Consider the following 20,142-nt stretch of genomic DNA (forward strand, 5'->3'; position numbering starts at 1 on the left):
CCACTTGGGCTTACGATTATAACGCTGTTGACTTATTGGTATGGGGAAGATCGTGATTGTGAACGTAATTACTGTAACTGACTGAAGGAATACATCCATAGATAAATTTTTTTACCTCTTCCAATAGTAAATGACGTTTAAGAGAGTACTCCTTTGTATTTTGAAGTTGGTATTACCAATATTTAAATGTCAGAATCAGCTGTGGTAGGAGGTGTGTTATGACTTTTTCAAATATTGTTTAAACAGATAATAATAAAGAATAACTTAATAGTAGTTATATGAGCTTTGAAGATTGATAATGGTATCCGTACACGATAAGTGGATCAGAATTTTTGATATTCCCGATGTTCGAAAACATAAGAATGGATTTACAATATATAAAGTAGTTTCAATGGTAAGTATTGCCCATTATTATAGGCAAATAGGCTAGTACACAAATACAACTTAAAATACAACTTAATTTTTTAGTTATATCCAGAGAACTGTCCTGATGCTGTTACTCGAGTAATTGTATGGAAAAGATTCAACGATTTTCGGAGATTGAATAGAGAACTTAAAGGGTTATACAAGAAGTTAACAACAAACAAAGATTTTCCCAACTTACCTGCTAAAACAGTTTTAAAAAGGTCAGTTGATTCTCATCTTTACTGAACTAAGATAAGCACTATATACAGTAGAAGTGGAGCAGTGGACATTAATTTTTTTATAAACTTTGAATACTAGTTGATTTATATTAATAAATTACTTGCCAAACTTAGAGACACTAACAATATGGGTATTGAATGAATTTGGATATGGAAGGGAAGTGGTAGAAGTTTGAGATTTATTCTTTAATTTGTTTACATACTATATATGCTTTAGTGGAATATTTTGTACTGAAGATCTGGGAGTTCTAGTACATTTGTTTATAATGCTTAAAGACTTTTTCATATACTACTTTATTTGTTATTGACAGTAGCTTATATATTGTATCATTAATGAATGTTCGGCAATAAATTGTTTATGATTTATTGTAGGTTTGATGATGAAACTATTCAGGAACGAAAACAAAGTATCTTGAATTTTCTGGAATTTATTGGGGCGAATAGTCAATTGTTCACTTGCAAAGAATTTGCAAAATTTCTTGAGGTGGGTATGTGAAATATCTTTCATTCTATACTTTCACTTATTGATACAGAATGTGTGTGTAATAGAAACATTGGAAATTCATATTTCAGCAGTTTATTTTTCCTATATATTTTTTAAAATAGGTAGAATAAAATACCTGTCCTTACTATGTTTGAATATTTTGAGAAGTATATATTATATAATTTGAAAATACTCAAAAGTAGATAAGTTCATTTATCTTTACCTCAGCCATATAACTTTATGTTCATGGTTTCACATTGTAGACCAGTTATACTCCAGTAGAACATTTAAGTAGTAATATCAATTCTATAAGAGCAGAATTGAAACTTCCAGAAGATCCTGAAGTTAGTACCACTCTTTCTGAAGATGACATTACTATCAGTGATACAGATTCTGTATCCACTGTGTACAGCTTAAATTACACTTCTCAGGTTGGTAAATATTATGCAAATCATAAAATAATTTCTCCTGTCCATTGTTTATTGTGGTGTTTATAAAAATAGATGAAAGAATTTTTTTAAATCATATATTGTTAATTAACATGATATATAATTTTAGATAGATACATTGACAGAATCCACAAAATTACATCTACATCATCCAAAACTACAAAAATTCAATTCATCAACCTCCATAAACTCTCATACATCATCAAATAATTCAGATTTATCTAACATAACAAATATATTTGATAACATGAGCTTATTAGATGGACAAGGTCTTCCATTTATAAAGAACTTGGATGAGAATGTACAATATATTCTTGATGCTTCTGTACACATAAATTTAGCCTCTGAGCTGGAGGAAGATAGAAAATATCAAGAGGCTCATATTGCTTATAATACGGCGATTGATATTTTAGTTAAATATGGAATTGGTGAGTTTTTATTGGATCTCTTTGTCAACTTAATAACTAAATACAAACAATTTTCTCCATTTGCTTACTAAACAATTCAATTGGAAATATAGTGTACTCCTGTTTTGTTTTAGATGATACCAATTATGAAAGAAGGCAACTAGTGAAATACAAAGTGGATAAATACAAAATACATGCTGAAAAAATATACAACATGTACTTGTCTCCAGAAATAAAAGATCTTCAGTTTACGGTATGTCTACTAATTCATGTAATATAATGTTACAAGTTAAAAAACTGTTATTTCAGTTTGCTTTGTAAGTAGGTAGAGGCGACGCCTAAATTTTGTAAAAATGGGCCTATGTGCATGTAAGAATGGAAATATTTCGTTGTCATAACATTTGTGGAGCAAGGCTTGATGCAAGTTTCAGTTGTAGTACCACAAATTTACTATGTCCAACTCATTGGCACAATTTTGGGTGACCAGTAATGACCAAAGAAAACTTGAATAAAGTCGTCATAGGGAGGAAATGAATAATTGAAATAGATTTTTGTGAATGCAGTTGCTTTGGTACAACAACTGCAATGCAGCAATTATTTACTTTAGATACAATTACCTCATTAGTCAAAATACAGTGCAAAGAAGGTTGACCTTACTCCATATCAAGCTGGAACCATCAATGAGGCAATATTTTATTTAACAAGTCACTCTTCTGTTGTTGGGGTGATGACCACTGTATTATGGTCTGGGCATTAGTTTTGTTTAGAGAACATTTATAGTGGTTATCTTACATAATAGATTTTTTAGAATTGCAATTTATATACCATAGTTATATCCTTTGTAGAGTAGGAATTAGTAATAATGAATGATAATGCACAACTGCATGTGGTACAAAATTATTTCCTGGAAAAGAAAATTGCAAGTCTTGATCTTAATCTCATTGAACACTGCCTTTATCTGGAATCAGACAGATCAAGATGTAATAAAAAATGTCATTTTAAAAATACCTTTGATGATTTTAAGCAGTAATCAATGCAAGTGAAAGCAGTACATAGAATATAATGGTGTAATATAATTCATGATTAAAAAGTCCGTTTAAATCTTGATTTAGTTTATATTTATATCATTTTTAGAATTATATGTTTTTTTGGGTGTTTTATATAGAAATTTTAGGTATAATACCAATACAGGACTTTTCAACAGTAAAATGTGTTGTATAAATTGTCAGTAAAAAAATTAATTCAATTATAACTTCATTTAAGAGCGATAAGATTTAAATTTTGTACTGATTCTTATCTAATATTTAGACTGAACCTGAAGAAGAAGAACATCCAATTAAAAGGCCGTTATTTGATCTTTACAAATACAAAGTGGTTAAAATTCTAAATAATACAGGAATTTTGGTTCTTCATTCTGAATTACAGAAATTATTTTATATTAAAGTGAGTATAAATATTCTGTCTTAAGGTTAATGATTTATATAGTATGTCTATCTTAAATGAATTATGATTATGATATGATGAATTCATTTTATTACCTAAAACCTAAAAGAACAATATGCCAAATGTTTCTACCTCTATGAGAAGTTGTTATGTTTTTTTCCCTATAATTTGGTCTTTGGATATATGATCAAATATTCATGTGTTTTAAAATATTCTGGTACTATTTTCAACTACATACGAGATTATTAGATTGACTAACATGGGAAGCAAGAAGGGAAGACATAATCACTAATTGAAAAACGTCAGTTTCAACAGTGAAAGTGAAAAGGTTTATGAACCAGAATCAATATTTCAATTAATCAATATTTCTATCAACGTCAATTTGAATATTGAATTTGGAATTGAACAAGCATTAATACTATCAAAAATCACAGAAAATCTGGTCTATAATATTGAATATAGGATAATTTACTGCCAGTTCTTACTTTATTTCTCAAACTTATTAGACCAACATATCAGAGACTTCATGAACAAAATGTTAAAGTTGGCTTTTGAAAGATCATGTCACACTTTTAAAAATTATGTGTTCAATGGCTTCTATCCCATCAATATCAGTAGTGCCTGCTACTGCTCCAGTTTGATTTTATAGTTGTTTGCTCGATCTTGTGGGTTGAATTAGGCCTGTGTTTTGATAACAGAATTGTTTTAATTGATGTCATTTACTTTGTCGACTGTTGTTATTAATCAAATGCTGAAAATATTTAAAAACATTCAAATATTTTATATAATTGAAACTTTGTTTTTATCCTGCCTCTCATAATTGAGGATTTTTTTTTCTAAATTAAACCTTGATTTTGTCCTGGAAAGAACCCTGCATAATTAATGTGTTGTATAGTCATTTTTTTCAAATTATTGGTGATTTCAATCATTTCATAATAATAACAGTCTCTATTATATAGTTCTAAAAACTACTATTATTTATTTTAGATTATTCAGAAGACCTCTCAGTTCCTAGAAGAAAATTTAATATTGCCTAAGCATGTGCCTTATATGGTCAGACTTGACAGTCATTATAATTGTGAAAATGCTGTTTTTTTAGTATTAGAATATTGTAGGTAAGTTAACATTATTTCACTCGCCCAAAATTAGACTTTTACAATGATTGTTTATACTGTTACTTTTTTATTCAAATTTCTGAATTCTGGAGGCGTTTATTATGTGAAAATAATCCGGTGCATGTGTTAGGATTCCGTAGGGACATATCACAGATACTGTAATGTTAAATATCACTGATAAAAGCACTGGATAAATAGAAAGCTTTTCATATTTGTCTCTATAGATTACTCTAAGGCATTTGATGTGTTAGATCATATCTTCTCTATGCAAAGTTGCAATATTAGGATTTAATAAAAGATCATGTGTTTTTGAGTCTTACTTGAAGATAATAATGCAAAGAGTTTGCATGGATCAGAGCTCACCTAAATAGTATCTGGTTCAATAGTTGGTCCATTTTTGTTCTTTGATATATGTGATATTTTCTCACTCTCACATTTAATGATACGTTAATTCAACTCTGATTTAGCACTACTTTGATCTTACAGAGTCTAAATCTAAAGTAGCAGCTACACATCTTAGTAGAGATTGATTATGCAGCGTTGAATATTCCACGAAACATAATCTGAATCAAGGGGAAATATTAAACTATCTTTCACAACTTTATACATCATTAAAAAATTAAGTGTGACTGACTCAGGTTTTGTTTCTATAAACTTTGACATTATAATTACATTGAAGATGCAATTTGTTATAGTTGAATGAACAAAGCTTAATGATCACATATGAAATAAATATTACTTTATATAAAACAACTGAAACCTGATAATTTTTTTACAGTGGTGTGAAACTGTCAGATTATCTTAAGAGACAAGTCGACGACCCAATGTTTAAAAAAACTAATGAAATTCTAACTTGTCAATTTCAAGATGAATCAGACAATGAATCAGAACTAAGCTTTACTGAGCTGATAAATGATTATAATAATTCCAGAATGGCAACTTCTAGTCAGAAACGTTCCAATAGAGATTATTTTAAAGATGACAAAAATAGATGTAGTAGTGATGATAGTTTTGAGAAAATCGATATGGAAGGTCACCCTGTTGAAAAAACAGTTTCTGAACAAAATTTGGATATTGAACAATCAAGTACATCTAATGACACGATTTTTACAGAACAAATTTTTCGCCAACAAAAGTATACTAGACGAAAAGATAAAGATACTGATAAAACTATTAGTAGTAGCAGGAAGCAAAGTACAGCTAGTAGCCAAAGAAGTCAGTTTTCAAGTTTTGACATGGAAACGTTTACGGATAGGATACTTGTGCCAGATTACATAGTTGTAAAATGGACTGCTCAGTTGTTAATTGCCTTGGATAAATTACACACGTTAGGAGTTATATGCAGGTAATTAACAGTTACTTTATTACATCATTATACCAATCATTTTATCAAGTTCTTTCAGGAGAAATTTTAACTCTGGTCTTAAAAACTGTACTGAACAGTAGCCAATTTATGAAAATTTTATTTTCTCAGGATTTTGGATGTGATTTCAGAGAAAAAACTTTTTCTTTAAATTTAGCTTTCTGAAAATCTAAGCCATCCTTATTCTTATGACTTCTCTATTCGTTATTCCCCACAGTATCCATATATACTGGAAAACATTTGTTGATGCACTTTCCTCAAACTAAGTATTATATGAAATCTTCCATCCATTGTGATGTCAAAGATACGAACACAATATTTCTTTTGATAAACATTTATGATGAAACTTGTTAAAACCCTCAAACGAGGTTTAAATAACATTATATGAATGATCTTAAGTATTCTTCTTGTAAGAAAATAACTAGATCTTTACAATCACTCTTGTTTACCTTCTCTTGAAATCACGTTTGGAGGATTGCTTTCAAAAACTTATGAATTTGGCTTCGCAGAAATAGAATTGGAATCTGGCTCATTTTCCGTACTTGAAAATTATGATCCAAAATCTAGCAACTAGATTTTTCAGATCTTGTCCTTGAATTTTAGTTTTCAAATTCGCTAGACACCCTGGTCAATGTTAAGTGACACCTAACTAGACAATATTGAGTAAAAAAATATGTAACTTTTTTTGGGTAAGGTATACTGTGTTATGAAACAATTGTTACATTTTCCATTCATATTCGATCTTTTTTACACTGTATTTTATTCTCGTTAACTATTTATCCATTCAAAATAATCCTACAAGTCACTAAAATAGAAAAAACAATATAATCTGCAAGTTCAAGTGATAATTTTGATTTAGTTAGAATTTTTGGAACCATTCATGATATTGTTTCTGTTCATTAGTACCACTACACCAATAGTTACAATATAAAGTGGCATGCACGTTTCTATTAATAAGTTATCGTCTTCAGACACTATAAACTATTTACCTTCAGGTATCTGAAGGCAATTCCAATTTATGATCCCTGAAGTTGGGAACTTGATTATCCAAACGCGAAATACAACTGAGAGTGTTAATGTAGTACTAGTGAACAATGGTTCAATATTATCATTTTGAAAATTATAAATTTTATCGTTACAATACAGCAACATTTATTTACTCAAACCTGTTAGCTTAAAAAGCAACTAATTTGTTAAGTATAGCTAAGATTATTGCCTTTTATGGTTGTTACTTTCAATTTTTGTCATTTATAATTTCATCCATTTACTAACAGTTTAATAATATGTATTGAGATCAATATGTAGAGACTTATAATTGAATTGCTATATATAGTTTTTGTCATACTTCCTGTGTATATAGTTTATCTTATATTTTTTTCCAGAGATTTGCAAATGAAAAATTTACTTATAGATGACAATGACAATTTGGTATTAACCTATATGTGTAATATTAAAGAATTACGTGACTTATTTTCAACTAATATTAACTACAACTTAGCACCAGAAGTATACAGCTTCCATCAAGTAACTAATTCAGCTGATTGGTTCAGTTTTGGAGCGATACTGTATGAGCTGCTTGTAGGCAAAGTGAGTCAATTACAATTTTCTAAAGCTTATTCAGTTCCCTAACATTGGATATAGTATCAAATACTATTTTTTGTAATAAATACTAATTTTTTTGTATGTGTTGGTGGTAACATTTTATAATAATATGGTAATAATGGTAATACCAAAAATGTTTTTTCCATCAAGAAAATATCAGCAGAATTTACCATTGAAAAATAAAAAAAATATATTGATTCTATTAAAAATAGTTATGTGTTAAAAATATGTCTTTGTGATCATTTGTTGAAAGAGAAACTCATTATTTAATGATAGATATCAAGATATTTTGATAAAGACTTTAAGAAAAGTCGAAACGTCAAAAATGATCAAAAAAAAACAATTTTAAAACAAAATTGATCTAAAATCAAGAACATTTAGATGCATTAATATATCAAGAGGTCTAAGAAATAAGTAATTGAAGAAATATGGGATATGAACAACAGGACTAAATGACTAGGTTTGGGGTGAAACCGACGTTTCGGCTCCCACTTTGGAGCCATTATCAAGAGAAGGGTGGGGATAGGGTGGTTATTCGTTAATTGGTAAGAAGTGATCCAATTTCGTGGTCTCAATCGCCTACTCCACGCAAGGAATCGCCAATTTTTTTGGTTGATCCAAGGCCTCAACCTACCTACTCCTTGGAATTCCACCGAGGAAATGAAAAGCTGAAACACAAAAATATAAAATGATTAAAATAGATAATAAAAATAATATGCCGGTAATCTCTGGCTGTCGTACCTTGTGTCCAGACAGCTTGGACGTTTCTCTATTTCTATAGCTTCTCAAATAATGTAGGACATAAAGGAGCGGAGAGGGGTGATGATTTTGATTCTATTGAAATCGATTGTGTGCCCGGTATAGACTCGATGCTGGGCAAGGGTCGATTTGTCTCGCCAATATAGGAACGGGAGCAATCTGAGCAGGAATTTCATACACTCCATGGTGTTCATTGAATATTTTGTTTTGACGGATCTAATTTCTGTTTCTGATAGGTTTGAAGATTCTGCAAATTTTGTCTGTTACACCTTTGATGTAAGGAAGAGACACCCTCAGTTGATCTTTCAAACCAGAGGAGCGGGATGGAGGAGTTGGAGATGAAAATTTGTGAATGCTCTTATAAATTTGAGATTTGTTGTAACCATTCCGAATTAATGTTTGTCTCAAAAAATTGATTTCAGATGGTCCACAGGATTACATCTGAATGGCGTACATGCCTACAACATTATTATATCTCAATCGAAATTAAAAATTGTATATTATAAAATATAGAATAATTTTAGATTATTTTTTATTTATATTATAATTAACTGTTTTAGCCTCTATCAGAAATACATTTAAATGGTTTAAGTAGTTGTACCTGTCTAAGAATTCCAAGATATGTTTCTCCGGAAGGAAGATCGATTTTAAAACAGGTTCGTAACTGTTCCACAAAGCTTATAGTGAGAGAGCTAGAGCCGGAATTTCACAATGATTGGTCTGTCGTAAAACATTCATTTGGTGTCGTTAGTTACATTCACAAGCAAGCTGATACCCTAGCGGATACAGGGGGTAGTTCCGCGGGGTGAAAGTGGTCAATTTTTCGGGAAAAATGAACGATAATATGCCTGAAAATTTATTAAGGTATAATACTTGGTATAACTAAAAAGAAAACCAAAGGACTGACACGTCAGTGGATAAATAGGGGTAAAGAGGGTCAAATTTTGGAGAAAAAACGATCAGCAATATGTCAGCCTTTTTTACTACGAAATAGTTGATCCCTGAATAAACTAAATCCAAAAGGGCTGACACCGTGGTGTATACGAGTACCACTCGTCTCTGTTATATCATTTATCTCTTAATTGAGCCATCACTGGGTATTAAGAAGAAAGAGAAAATTTATTGCACATAATAATCACCACAGACGAGACTTATGTACACGACTATATTCCAGGAAAGTAAATGCACATCTGTGGAGAGGAAGAACAGAGACGAAGGCGCGCCAGTTGAAGTGAAGTGATTTCGGTTGATTTTCACACTGAACAACGAACTGTGGAAGATTATAGTAACCACCTAAAAACACTCTGAAACTTGTTTACAGATCATAACCACACGATATTCCAATTCGTAGTGTGATATTGCTGCAAAACAACGCCAGACCACATACAACTCGGCTTACGATAGAAACGTTGACCGCAATGGGTGGGATACACTGGAACACTCTCCTTATAGTCCCTATGTGACTATTATTTATTTGGTCCACTGAAGGAGGCACAATGCTGAGGTAGAATACTTCTTACACGAATGGTTAGCTGGACAAGCAGAGAGACTATCTAGAAAAACTGTAAAAACTTTCAGCTCTGTAACTTAATAAGAACATTTTTTGTAGTAAAATTCCGGTTTACTATTCACGAAGTTACTGGAATCTCTCCAATTCTATCTGGGACGTCTAAGAACAATATTTAGCTGAAACTACCCGTTGTTATGAAATAAGTTACAATCGCGGTTTCTTGATACTTCTGCAGGTATTGTCTGTTTTCAAAAAGCCTCATATTATGAGGGTTACTATAATTTTATATCAATCTCTGCTATTGAAAATAGACACATGAATAACCTTAATACTTCAGTAAAAATATATGATCCTGTTAGAAATAGACCTTTTTATGAAGACATTTACATAGTATTGCAGTTAACTAGAGAGGTAGAAATGATTTTATTGGATTTTAACTCAAATATTGGAAGGAAATACCACAAATACATAGAAAATGAAGGTGTTTGAAATTTGATTTCAATATAGGATACTAAAAATCTCTAGCATGAAGGTTGGTAGACGTACTGAACTGAACAAAAAAGAGCAAAAAGTGATCATAAAAGTCGAAAGCTGCTATATATGAGGTGAAAAATATCAGCTTCTTCAACTTGCAATGCAAAAGAGGAAGCTTCGACACTTATGATTGGAACCATTGCAACAATCAAAATTATACAGTAGCAGCAACTCTGGAAAAAAAATAGCTTTATTGATTACTATTCTTCACAACAAATATTTCACTCGAGAAAGACAAAATACATAATGGTGTAATAATTATTGATTGATTTTTTTTTCTTTTTAGTTACTTACCTATGATCCAGAGGATAGATTAGGTAGCGGCATCAATGGTACAGAGAACATTAAGTCGCATCCTTTTTTTAAATCAGTATCCTGGAATTCCTTAATTTGATTTCATTACTCTTTTGCTTACTATGTGATAATTTTTGTTGCATTTAATGTTTTGTTTGTCACATTCTATGTGAGTTTATTTTTTAATTGTATTTATAAAGTTTTGCTTGGCAGCATAAAGTTATTGCTGTATATATTTTGTAAATAGCTATAACATCTGTGTTATTTAAATACACGTTATCACTGTCTAATCGAATAATTTGATTACCGAAACGAATTTTTATAGAAATTGTAGTGATACAAAATACTCTAGCTATTACCACTAAATAAAAAAATACCATAACTGCTTAATTTTTCTTTAAAGTGATACGGAATGACACTTCGTCATAATTTTAGTTATACAGAATGTATTTGATTCATAATTTTATAATTCTTGATTTACTATTTGAAATATACTAATTGAATCATATTAAGGCTTTAATTTGAAAATATCCAAATTGTACAGTTAGTAGTATTCATACTGTTTAATACCACTACTATCAAAAATTGAAAATGAACTAATTCCTCTGAAGAAGATAACTTTGTTGTCAAAACGTGGACATTGTAATTGTGATTGTTGGTGTAGTGGTAGTAAACAGTGTTGAATTGATTAGACTTTAAAAATTACAAATTTTTTTAAAATGAGTAAAATTAATCTTTAATCTATTATGAAAAGAAATTTGATAAAGTAGTAGCAGGAAGATAAGACATGGTTTGAAGACATAGATATGATCCCTAATAAAGATACGACCATAGTAATAGGAGATTTTAATGTTCAATCATGCAACCTAGCCATAAAAATAGATATGATAAGCAGCACCAAGGTTTCACATTCCAGTAAATACCAAATAACATGGTCACTATGATGAAAATGAAATAAGACACGCTAACAATAAAATAACAGACAATAATAGAACAATTTTGGCTAAAGGGAAGATCAGAAAGGTTAGGTTAGGTTGTAGAGTGAAGCAAAAATGAGCATTATTTTGAAAACTATATTCCTACATATACAAATTCTCATATTTCACAAAATGTATCGTGTTTCATGTAAGCAAATTGTTCCAATAAAGCAAAAATGTTCTGTGTGATGAATATTTTTCATCATTTTAGAAAGTATCCTGAAATTTCATTCTTTGATATGACCGAAGCTGACAGTAGATTCATAAACGATTTCCGCAATAACTATTCTTACTGAAACGATATATAGTTATTTGATTCAACTGATGAACAATTATTTGAAGATAGAAAGAGGCTAAAGAGAGCAAATCAAATTTAAGAAACTGTGTCATTATGCATATTGTACTTAATTTTACAAATTGTTTGTTGATTATTATTGAAAACAATAGAACCCTTTTATTGCTCAACAGTTTAAATCCATTGCACATTGGCCCATTTTCGAAAAAAGTGAACATAAGTGAAAAAAATTAAAGTTTTGAATTTTGAAATTAATACCAAATAAAATATTTTGTTTACTTTCACAATCTAGGAAAGTAGTAAACAGATACCAGTTAAGTCCTTGAATATGATGAGCCGACAACAGGAATCCGCTGACGCCACCACCGACATTTAAACTATATATATATATATATATATATATATATATATATATATATATATATATATATATATATATATATATATATATATATACACTGTACATAATTATAAATGTTTGCTTTTTATTCAATGTAATTGTAGAATAATAAAGTCATTGTGTAAATTTTTGTTTTCTAAAAATAATTTCGATAAAACTAAAACCTTCACTGGCGCAGTCAGTAGGATTTTCCGGAAAATTACACGAATTTCGCGAGTAGATTGTTCGTTTCTACGATTAATCGGAAAAATTTGAACTTTTGTAGTTTTAAACTCGAATTCGAAGATATATCGAGTCAAGTATTAAGTACTACAAAATTGTGAAAATGTTTTCAAGAAAGAAAAACGAAAAAGCAGTTAACCCAAGTCCAAGGGGAAGAACAAAAATCGTCCGAACCTATAGGCAGAAGCAAGAAACAAGAAAATTATGAAAATCGTCATTTGTGCTAAATCATTCTAAACATTTTTATTCCTTACACGTTTATTTCATATATGATAGTATTTGTAATCGAGGAAAATAACAAGAAATAATTTACACATACGTAAAAACATATAATAAAAGAAGTTTTATCATTCTATGACAGAAGATTTTAATTTACGTAGTCTTTTCGAAGTAATAAACACAATAGAATTAGAAATGGCTCAACCTAATTATCAACTTTTGAAATTATATTTGGATTCCATTCCAGCATATGATGGTAATCCACATTGATTAATTCTTTTGCTAGTCAAACTGATAATGCAATAAATAGTTTTTATTAAGAGCGATTTTAGGCAAATTGACAGGTAGAGCACAATTACTAATAGGCTTTAGAATTGAATTGACTACCTGGCAATCAGTAAAAGCTCTTAATCGTAGTTTTGGGTATCAGAGAGACATAGATTGTTCGATATAAGACTTGATAGCTCTAAAGCCTTTTAAGAATGAGGCACCGTATACATTTGGTATGCGTTGTCAAGACGCGCGGAGCTTAATCATTTCAAAATCAAATTCTTTTAACATACCAACTGCAGATAGAACAATAAGATTAAAAACTTATAATGATTTATCGTTAAAAACATTTATTAGAGGTTTACCCTTTTCAATTCAAACAAATATTAGGCTAAGAAATCCAGACAGTTTGGAAAAAGTAATGAGATTTGTTAAAGAGGAAGGAGAATTATCTTTATTCCTCCCAACGTTCTAATAATTTAAATACTGAAAATAATTTCAAACCAATCAACACACATTACATATCAAAACTCAGTACCCCGTCCGTTTCTTCATTCACCCGTAAATACATAACCAAATACGCCTACTAATAATTCCATTAATCAGGGCTGGATTAAGATTTATAAGGCCCGGGGCTAAAATAATGACGGGGCCCCCTTAAGGAATTCGAAAACCCGGAAAAATTCACAAAATAATATCAATACGTTAGATTTGTGGTATCAACACATCAAAAAATACAGAATGATTTCCAAATGATGGGACCCTCTTGGACCTGGGGCCCGGGGCTATAGCCCCCCCCAAGCCCCTAGCTTAATCCGGGCCTGCCTTTAATAGAACCCTAGTAATAAGTTCGTACAACGTCAACCTCATTTCCAAAAAGCAATATTCAATAGCACCCTTCGAGTTGAATCTTGGACATAAGTCGTCGAACTCTGGTTCAACCCCATAGCTCTCCACTAAGGCCGGAGGAGTTTATTAAAATTTATTAAAATTCAATTTTATTAAATCCATATGACAGTAAATTATTTTTTTGGAAAAACAACCTGTAATGGTAAGGGAAGGTTCAAAATAAAATCCAACCAGAAAGTTATTTTAATACATTTATTTAAATGTCCACAATTAATTTGTTCAGTAACAGAGTATTTTTTGATATATATAAAACGTAATAATATATACAATATATACATTTTTACAATTCTGTGCTTAAAAATGCAACTTTTTATCGAAAAACTCATATATCTAAATAAATTATACTAACAAGGCACACTTATTCTAGTTAGTAGATTACGTGTCTGAGTTACTAATCAACGCTTGATTGAAAGATTGAATAGAAACAATTGTTTAATGCTTTAGATATAGCTTAAGGGTGGCAATATTAATATGAAAAAAAGTTGCATCTACAAATCACACATTTTTACAAACAAATTATATTCAAATCACATGAAATTGTATAATCCTCTCTCCTTTAAAATATGTAACAAATTATATTTACAAACAATGGATAGTACAATTTGTAGTATATAATTCAAATGTTCTAATTTCTGAATTCAGATAACATTTTTCAATGCTTTCCATGTGGAATATTTGGATAATTGGGCAAGGGATCTTTCCAAGCGGATAATAGTTATATTTTTGTTTCAAATTATAAAGAATAGTTCCAAAAAGCAGTATTTAATAATGCTCTAATGTTTAAAAAAATATAAGTACGGCTATGAAATTGAAATATTAATTTGTAAACATCAAACTAAAACAAGAGAGGGAAACATTTTGGTTTTTTTTGACAGTCGTTGATAAAAACCAAGGATTCTCCCACAAGGAATAGGATAGTCTACTTTCATTAACACCACACAACTCAATTTTGTGACGACACAAATTATAGCAAGCGTATAGCCATCCTATAAAAGTTTTCGTCTTGATAACATTGGGAAGAACACTGATCATACTAAGTCAAGTTTATATTTCTTCTTTTGAGTTAATATATTGCTCCGCTTTAATAAATTTTTGGATCCGTTTCTCATGCTGTGCTTAAAATTTTTTCCAAACTTAACAACCTACTCACATTTTATTCACCTGTATGTGAGGTTCACATGGAAGAAGCCACATCATTCATTATTATGTTGTTTGGTCACATTTTCCTTTAAAATGAGGAAATATCGTGTAATTTGTGATGTCCAAAGACAGTCTGACAGAGTTGTTTAGACAGACCTTCTTATTGGTGGAAGAGTCCTTAAAACATTGAGGTCTTTTATAATCATCTGTCTCTTTGGTATTGATGATTGCTTTAACCTCATCATCTGAATCTTCGGAAAGTAATTCGGACGAAGTAATTAGGTCGTAGGTATTTGATAGTATCCTTTCCACTTTAGTATATCGTAGGTAAATGCTACCAGCTAACGGTTTATTTCATTTGTCTCTGCATTTTGTAACCTTAAAAGTTATTAATCACCCGTACTTGATGAATTAAAGTATGCCGAGTGAATATCATAAAGTTCATTATTGAGATTTCAAAAACTTGCGTCGTTACAAAAGTGTTTTCCATGGCGTTAGTAATATTTGGCGCTTCCTTTGAAATTTACGGACAATTTAATGTACACAGATTTCCTCATTCTATTTACCCTCCATACTATTAGTTTTGTTCGTGGCAGTTAATTTGAACACATTCTGAATGTCTTCTGAACGTTTCAAATGTGCATGCTTTGTTTAGAATATGTTCTGAACATGCATTCCTCCACGAATGATTTATTATGGATCCGATTTATGAACTTATAGTTTGATATTCTAATGCTCTGTGGCATGTCTAAACTTTCAGTGATATTTAATATCGCAAGATACCCTATTGTTGTTAGCTTGCTTTGCTTCAAATCCATGTCACTAGATTCAAAGGAATCGAGCATCTCAGATTATAATTTGGATTCCAAACTAGCTAAGAGAATAAAATGTATAGAATATTCACCTTACTGAACAATTAACTAGGCGAAGATTTATTCTTGATATTTGTACGTAATAGTCAATAACCACGCCTATTTGATTACAAGTAGATAGAAAAACAGGCTAGGGAATAGTTCGTGGAAAAAATCGCAAGTTGAAGATACAAGATACAATGATGCATTGGACGTATTCGGAACACGTTCGGAATTAGAAGTCTGTGCTCCACGAATACAAAATTTTAAATCCCGAACGTAGTTTATTCAAACTGCGCATGATTCTGATCACAGAACATGTTCAGGATTTTTTTCTAGTTGATGCATTCATTATATATTCACAAAGTTTTAAAAAGCTATTATAAGAGGAAGATATAAATTTGCAGTATTTTTTCGTATGTCGATATATTTTACAAATTTGAGTTTGTTTATATTTATTCACAAAGTTGACGAATGTCTATTTTCTCTGCAACTATTATGAAAGTTTCGGGAAACATTGAACTACCTATATTTTGTTTACCAGGAAGGAGTATCGAAATATTCAAGACAGTGTAAATAGTATGGTACAATTGATATTGGTGTTATTTTATTATCTAGTTTTTTTTAATATTTTTTTTCAAATAATTTCGATTGGAAAATGATTATATTCAATTGTGGAGCACATAAAAGTTCAAAATATTGACAAATCATTGGCTATCACTAAATTTTTTATGATTCTTTGCAAAAAATTTGTACAATTTCATCTTGAGAATTATAATAGGTTGATATATTGCACCTATTTCCTGGAATAAGACAAAATAATGTAGAAAAAAATGTTATCTGGATTACTACCTTCATGCGGTCGTGATTTTTTATATTGGTTAATATTTACATTAAGGGGAAATAGATATGTTAACACCTTTTTTCTATATATACAAATGAAGATTTTAATCATCTTCTGGAATAGTTGCATTGACATCACTTCAAGCTTACTAGGGGAATGATTTTTGAAACAATTATAAACTTGATTAGAAGTAATTTAACAGTATTGTTGGTACATTGGGGTTTAGAGAGGTGAAAAATAGATGCCATTTACGTGCATTTCCTTAATAACTGATTTTTTAATTGTTATCCTGAAAATTTTTCACATACTTAAAAAGAATTGAAAAAGTAATTATTCCATTTAATATTGTTATATAGGGATATAATATTTGCATATAAGGATTAAATTAAGACTTATTTGATTGTCAGATGTTTAAAATTTTTATAATCATGAAATTATTCTAAGAATAATCTACACATGAGAATATATTTAAGTGAACAAATATATAAATAGCATCTATTTCTAGTCTATAGAATCAAATACATTTTGTTACGAAACAGTATGCATATCAAGTAAAACTAATTTTAATGTATACGTACTTTGGTTACAAAGTCTTTCTATACAAATATAGAACAACTTCAGACCCTTAACACTGGGGATAATTTTCGCGTCTATATTAAACTGGCTGACAAATTAAATGAACAAGGTGTAAAATACTTTGTTCTGATATCGATTATATTACTTTACTTAATTTAATTGTGAAATTAAACTGGATGTTTCCAACTAAGGTAATTAGGAATCTGTATAAGAACACCGTCAACATTAGTATAAAAGAACAGTATCACCATTTTTTTTAAGTTGCATATTATTCGTTTTTTATAAACTCAATAGTGGTCAAGTGTGTTACTACACCACAAAAAGCCGCCCAAGGAGATGTTGCTAGAAAATTGGATTTGACCCACGCAGCGGTTTGAAGAGTGTGTCAGCGTTATGAGGACTATATACTTTCATAGGCCACCTGGAAGACGATTTACAACTGCTCGTGATGACCGCTTTATTGTGTCAATAACATTAAGAAATCGTCACCTAATGCCGTTCAAGGGCAACGACAGCTCCGTGGGGTGAGGTGCGATTAGTCAGTGGACAGCAAAACAGAGACTGCAGGAAAATAACCTGACAATAAAATACCTTGGATTTTGGAACAATGGGGATCTATTCTGTTCTCAGATGAGACCAGAATATGCCTCCTTGGTAGCGACCGAAGAAGGAAAGTGTACCGAAGATCAAGAGAGCGATTTGCAGATTGCTGCTTTGGAGAGCGGAGTGCTTATGGAGGTGGTTTCTGCATGATCTGGGGTGCAATTTCTATAGGACCCGGTGTTCATTGGAGATTTTAGCAATTCAAGTGGTACCTTACGTCGACTACATTGGAGACAAATTTACCTTTTTGTACCAGAATCGTGCAGAAGTCGGTTTTCGGGTTATGGATTGGTCGCAGAAGATAGAACATTCATGGGATGAGCTAGATGTTCTACCCCAAACTCGATCAGAGCTTATTGTTGCTTAACATCCTACAAGAAACAATAGCTAACTTGATTAGATCTATGCCTAATCGCTTGAGAGCTGTTATTAGGCAAGAGGAGGTCATACCCATTATTGAGAAATTAAGTGTTAAGTTTTAAATTGTCAATAACCCTATTTATGTCGAAATACTCGTAAGCTTTCATAAATTTATGCTCACATTAAAGCATATTAAATTTTCTTTTTTTAAATAGTTAAAGTTAAAGTCAAAAGTTAAGTGGTCTGATTTCTATGGTAAGTATAGAAGCAATAATTCAGACTTTCCAACATGATAATAAAAATACACGACAATCTATAAGATTTATATAACTTTATATCAATTGTGAAATATAAGAGTGAGACAATATTCCTGAATATGTTATCGAAAAGTAGATTCAATGTACAAAATTTTTTTCTATCGAGTATTTTATCATTACAGTGCATTTATTGTCAAAAAAATAGACAGGACTTAAAGGCATTTCACTATTTCTTTCTGTTTTAATTTTAAATTGAATCACTTTCTGTTCGAAATTAACGCATTAATATTCTGGATATATTTTTTTATTATTATTCAGAAACTGTCATATAATTTGAAATGTAACTCAACTTTTGATCATATGAATTAAAACTCTGATACATATTGGAATATTCTGTCGATGCTCCTATTTTTGTTTTATAATTGAAAAATGTCTCACAATAATAATGAATCCAACTAGTTTTATTTGATATACATCTTACATATCTCAATCTTCTAACCTTATTATTAACACTCAGTTCAGATTGGAAAAAGTCACATTACACCAAAAAATCGATATTTTTATATTTAGAGAAACCCTGTCTTATTGTACTGCATGCTGATAATGATTAGAACGGAGAGATTTGTCAAACAGTGCTTTCCTTTTTATTTGGCACTAAAGGCGTTTCAGCTGAAGGCTCCTCTTCAGTTGTAGAAAGTGGTTGTAGTGCTATAGGGGGTTCTCTTGATTGTGGATGGGATCGTTGCGATTGGTGTGGTCCGCTTCGATATGCCACTGGATACATACCTGGGGGTAAATGACTCATTGGACCGTAGAGCCACTGTTGTGGCGGTTGACGTGGCAGGGTACAAGATGCAAATGGACTCATCATTTGTGGAGGTCCAGGTAGCTAGAACGAACATTATTGCATGGTTAATCAATAATATAGGCTTTATACGCCATTTATTTTTTGTATTTAGACACAATATTTCTCCATATGCGCAAAATACCTCCATATGAATTTTATATCCATACAGAATTAATTCATTAGTTTCAACATTTTTGTAATTACTTGTGTATTATGGTATAAATAAAATATTATTGATACTTATCAATACATTTATATTTTGATTTTGATATTGAAATCTTTACCAATTTTTGTTGAGCCGATAAATCATGAGACGGTATGCCGTTTCTCAGAGTACAGAATCCCATATAGTTTGAATTTCCAGGTTGATGTTGTAAAGTACGATTTGGAGATGTTTCTATAGTGGAGACGTGTTGTCTTTTTCTTGAATAATCAGTACTTTCATCTTCATCTAGTGACTGGGGTATTATGTCAGGATTCTTTTCATCACTATCGCATTCACCAGCGCTAGAGTCGTGTTTAGATATTGGACTCCCTCCTAGAGATAAAAAATAAATGCATTTATATTTAGAACAGAAATGTGGAAAGGAAATAAACTCTAGGGTGTGCTCATAATATTTACAGCCATAATAAACAAGTGAAAAAGTCAACGCACTCTCGGTTCGACAGACTATTGGGCGTTTTTCACAGTTAGACTGATTTTTTAAATAATCAAATTCCTTAAGAATTTAATCAGCTTCCAGCGAACTAAACAAATAATGCACAATC

General features: G+C 30.7%; 2 protein-coding genes across 2 annotated transcripts in view; one reads left to right on the forward strand and one right to left on the reverse strand.

The window, feature by feature from the left end:
• Window positions 1-174: 174 nt before the first annotated feature.
• Window positions 175-11,112, forward strand: LOC130898344 (ribosomal protein S6 kinase delta-1). The gene is made up of 12 exons (XM_057807597.1): window positions 175-394; window positions 469-626; window positions 1,017-1,128; window positions 1,392-1,559; window positions 1,687-2,005; window positions 2,119-2,237; window positions 3,293-3,427; window positions 4,415-4,542; window positions 5,321-5,887; window positions 7,288-7,492; window positions 8,827-8,922; window positions 10,597-11,112. The coding sequence occupies exons 1-12, from the start codon at window positions 299-301 to the stop codon at window positions 10,702-10,704; spliced, it is 2,211 nt and encodes a 736-aa protein (XP_057663580.1). The 5' UTR covers window positions 175-298; the 3' UTR covers window positions 10,705-11,112.
• A 2,985-nt stretch (window positions 11,113-14,097) lies between these two features.
• Window positions 14,098-20,142, reverse strand: part of LOC130898348 (hemicentin-1-like) — a 310,568-nt gene continuing 304,523 nt past the window's right edge. The window contains exons 16-17 of the mRNA XM_057807610.1: window positions 19,659-19,912; window positions 14,098-19,416 (exon numbers count right to left, since the gene is read on the reverse strand). Of these exons, the coding sequence (XP_057663593.1) occupies window positions 19,153-19,416; window positions 19,659-19,912 (518 nt within the window). The 3' untranslated portion in view covers window positions 14,098-19,152. The remainder of the gene's footprint in view (window positions 19,417-19,658; window positions 19,913-20,142) is intronic.

The sequence above is a fragment of the Diorhabda carinulata genome, chromosome 1 (assembly GCF_026250575.1).
Source record: "Diorhabda carinulata isolate Delta chromosome 1, icDioCari1.1, whole genome shotgun sequence".
NCBI lineage: Eukaryota > Metazoa > Arthropoda > Insecta > Coleoptera > Chrysomelidae > Diorhabda > Diorhabda carinulata.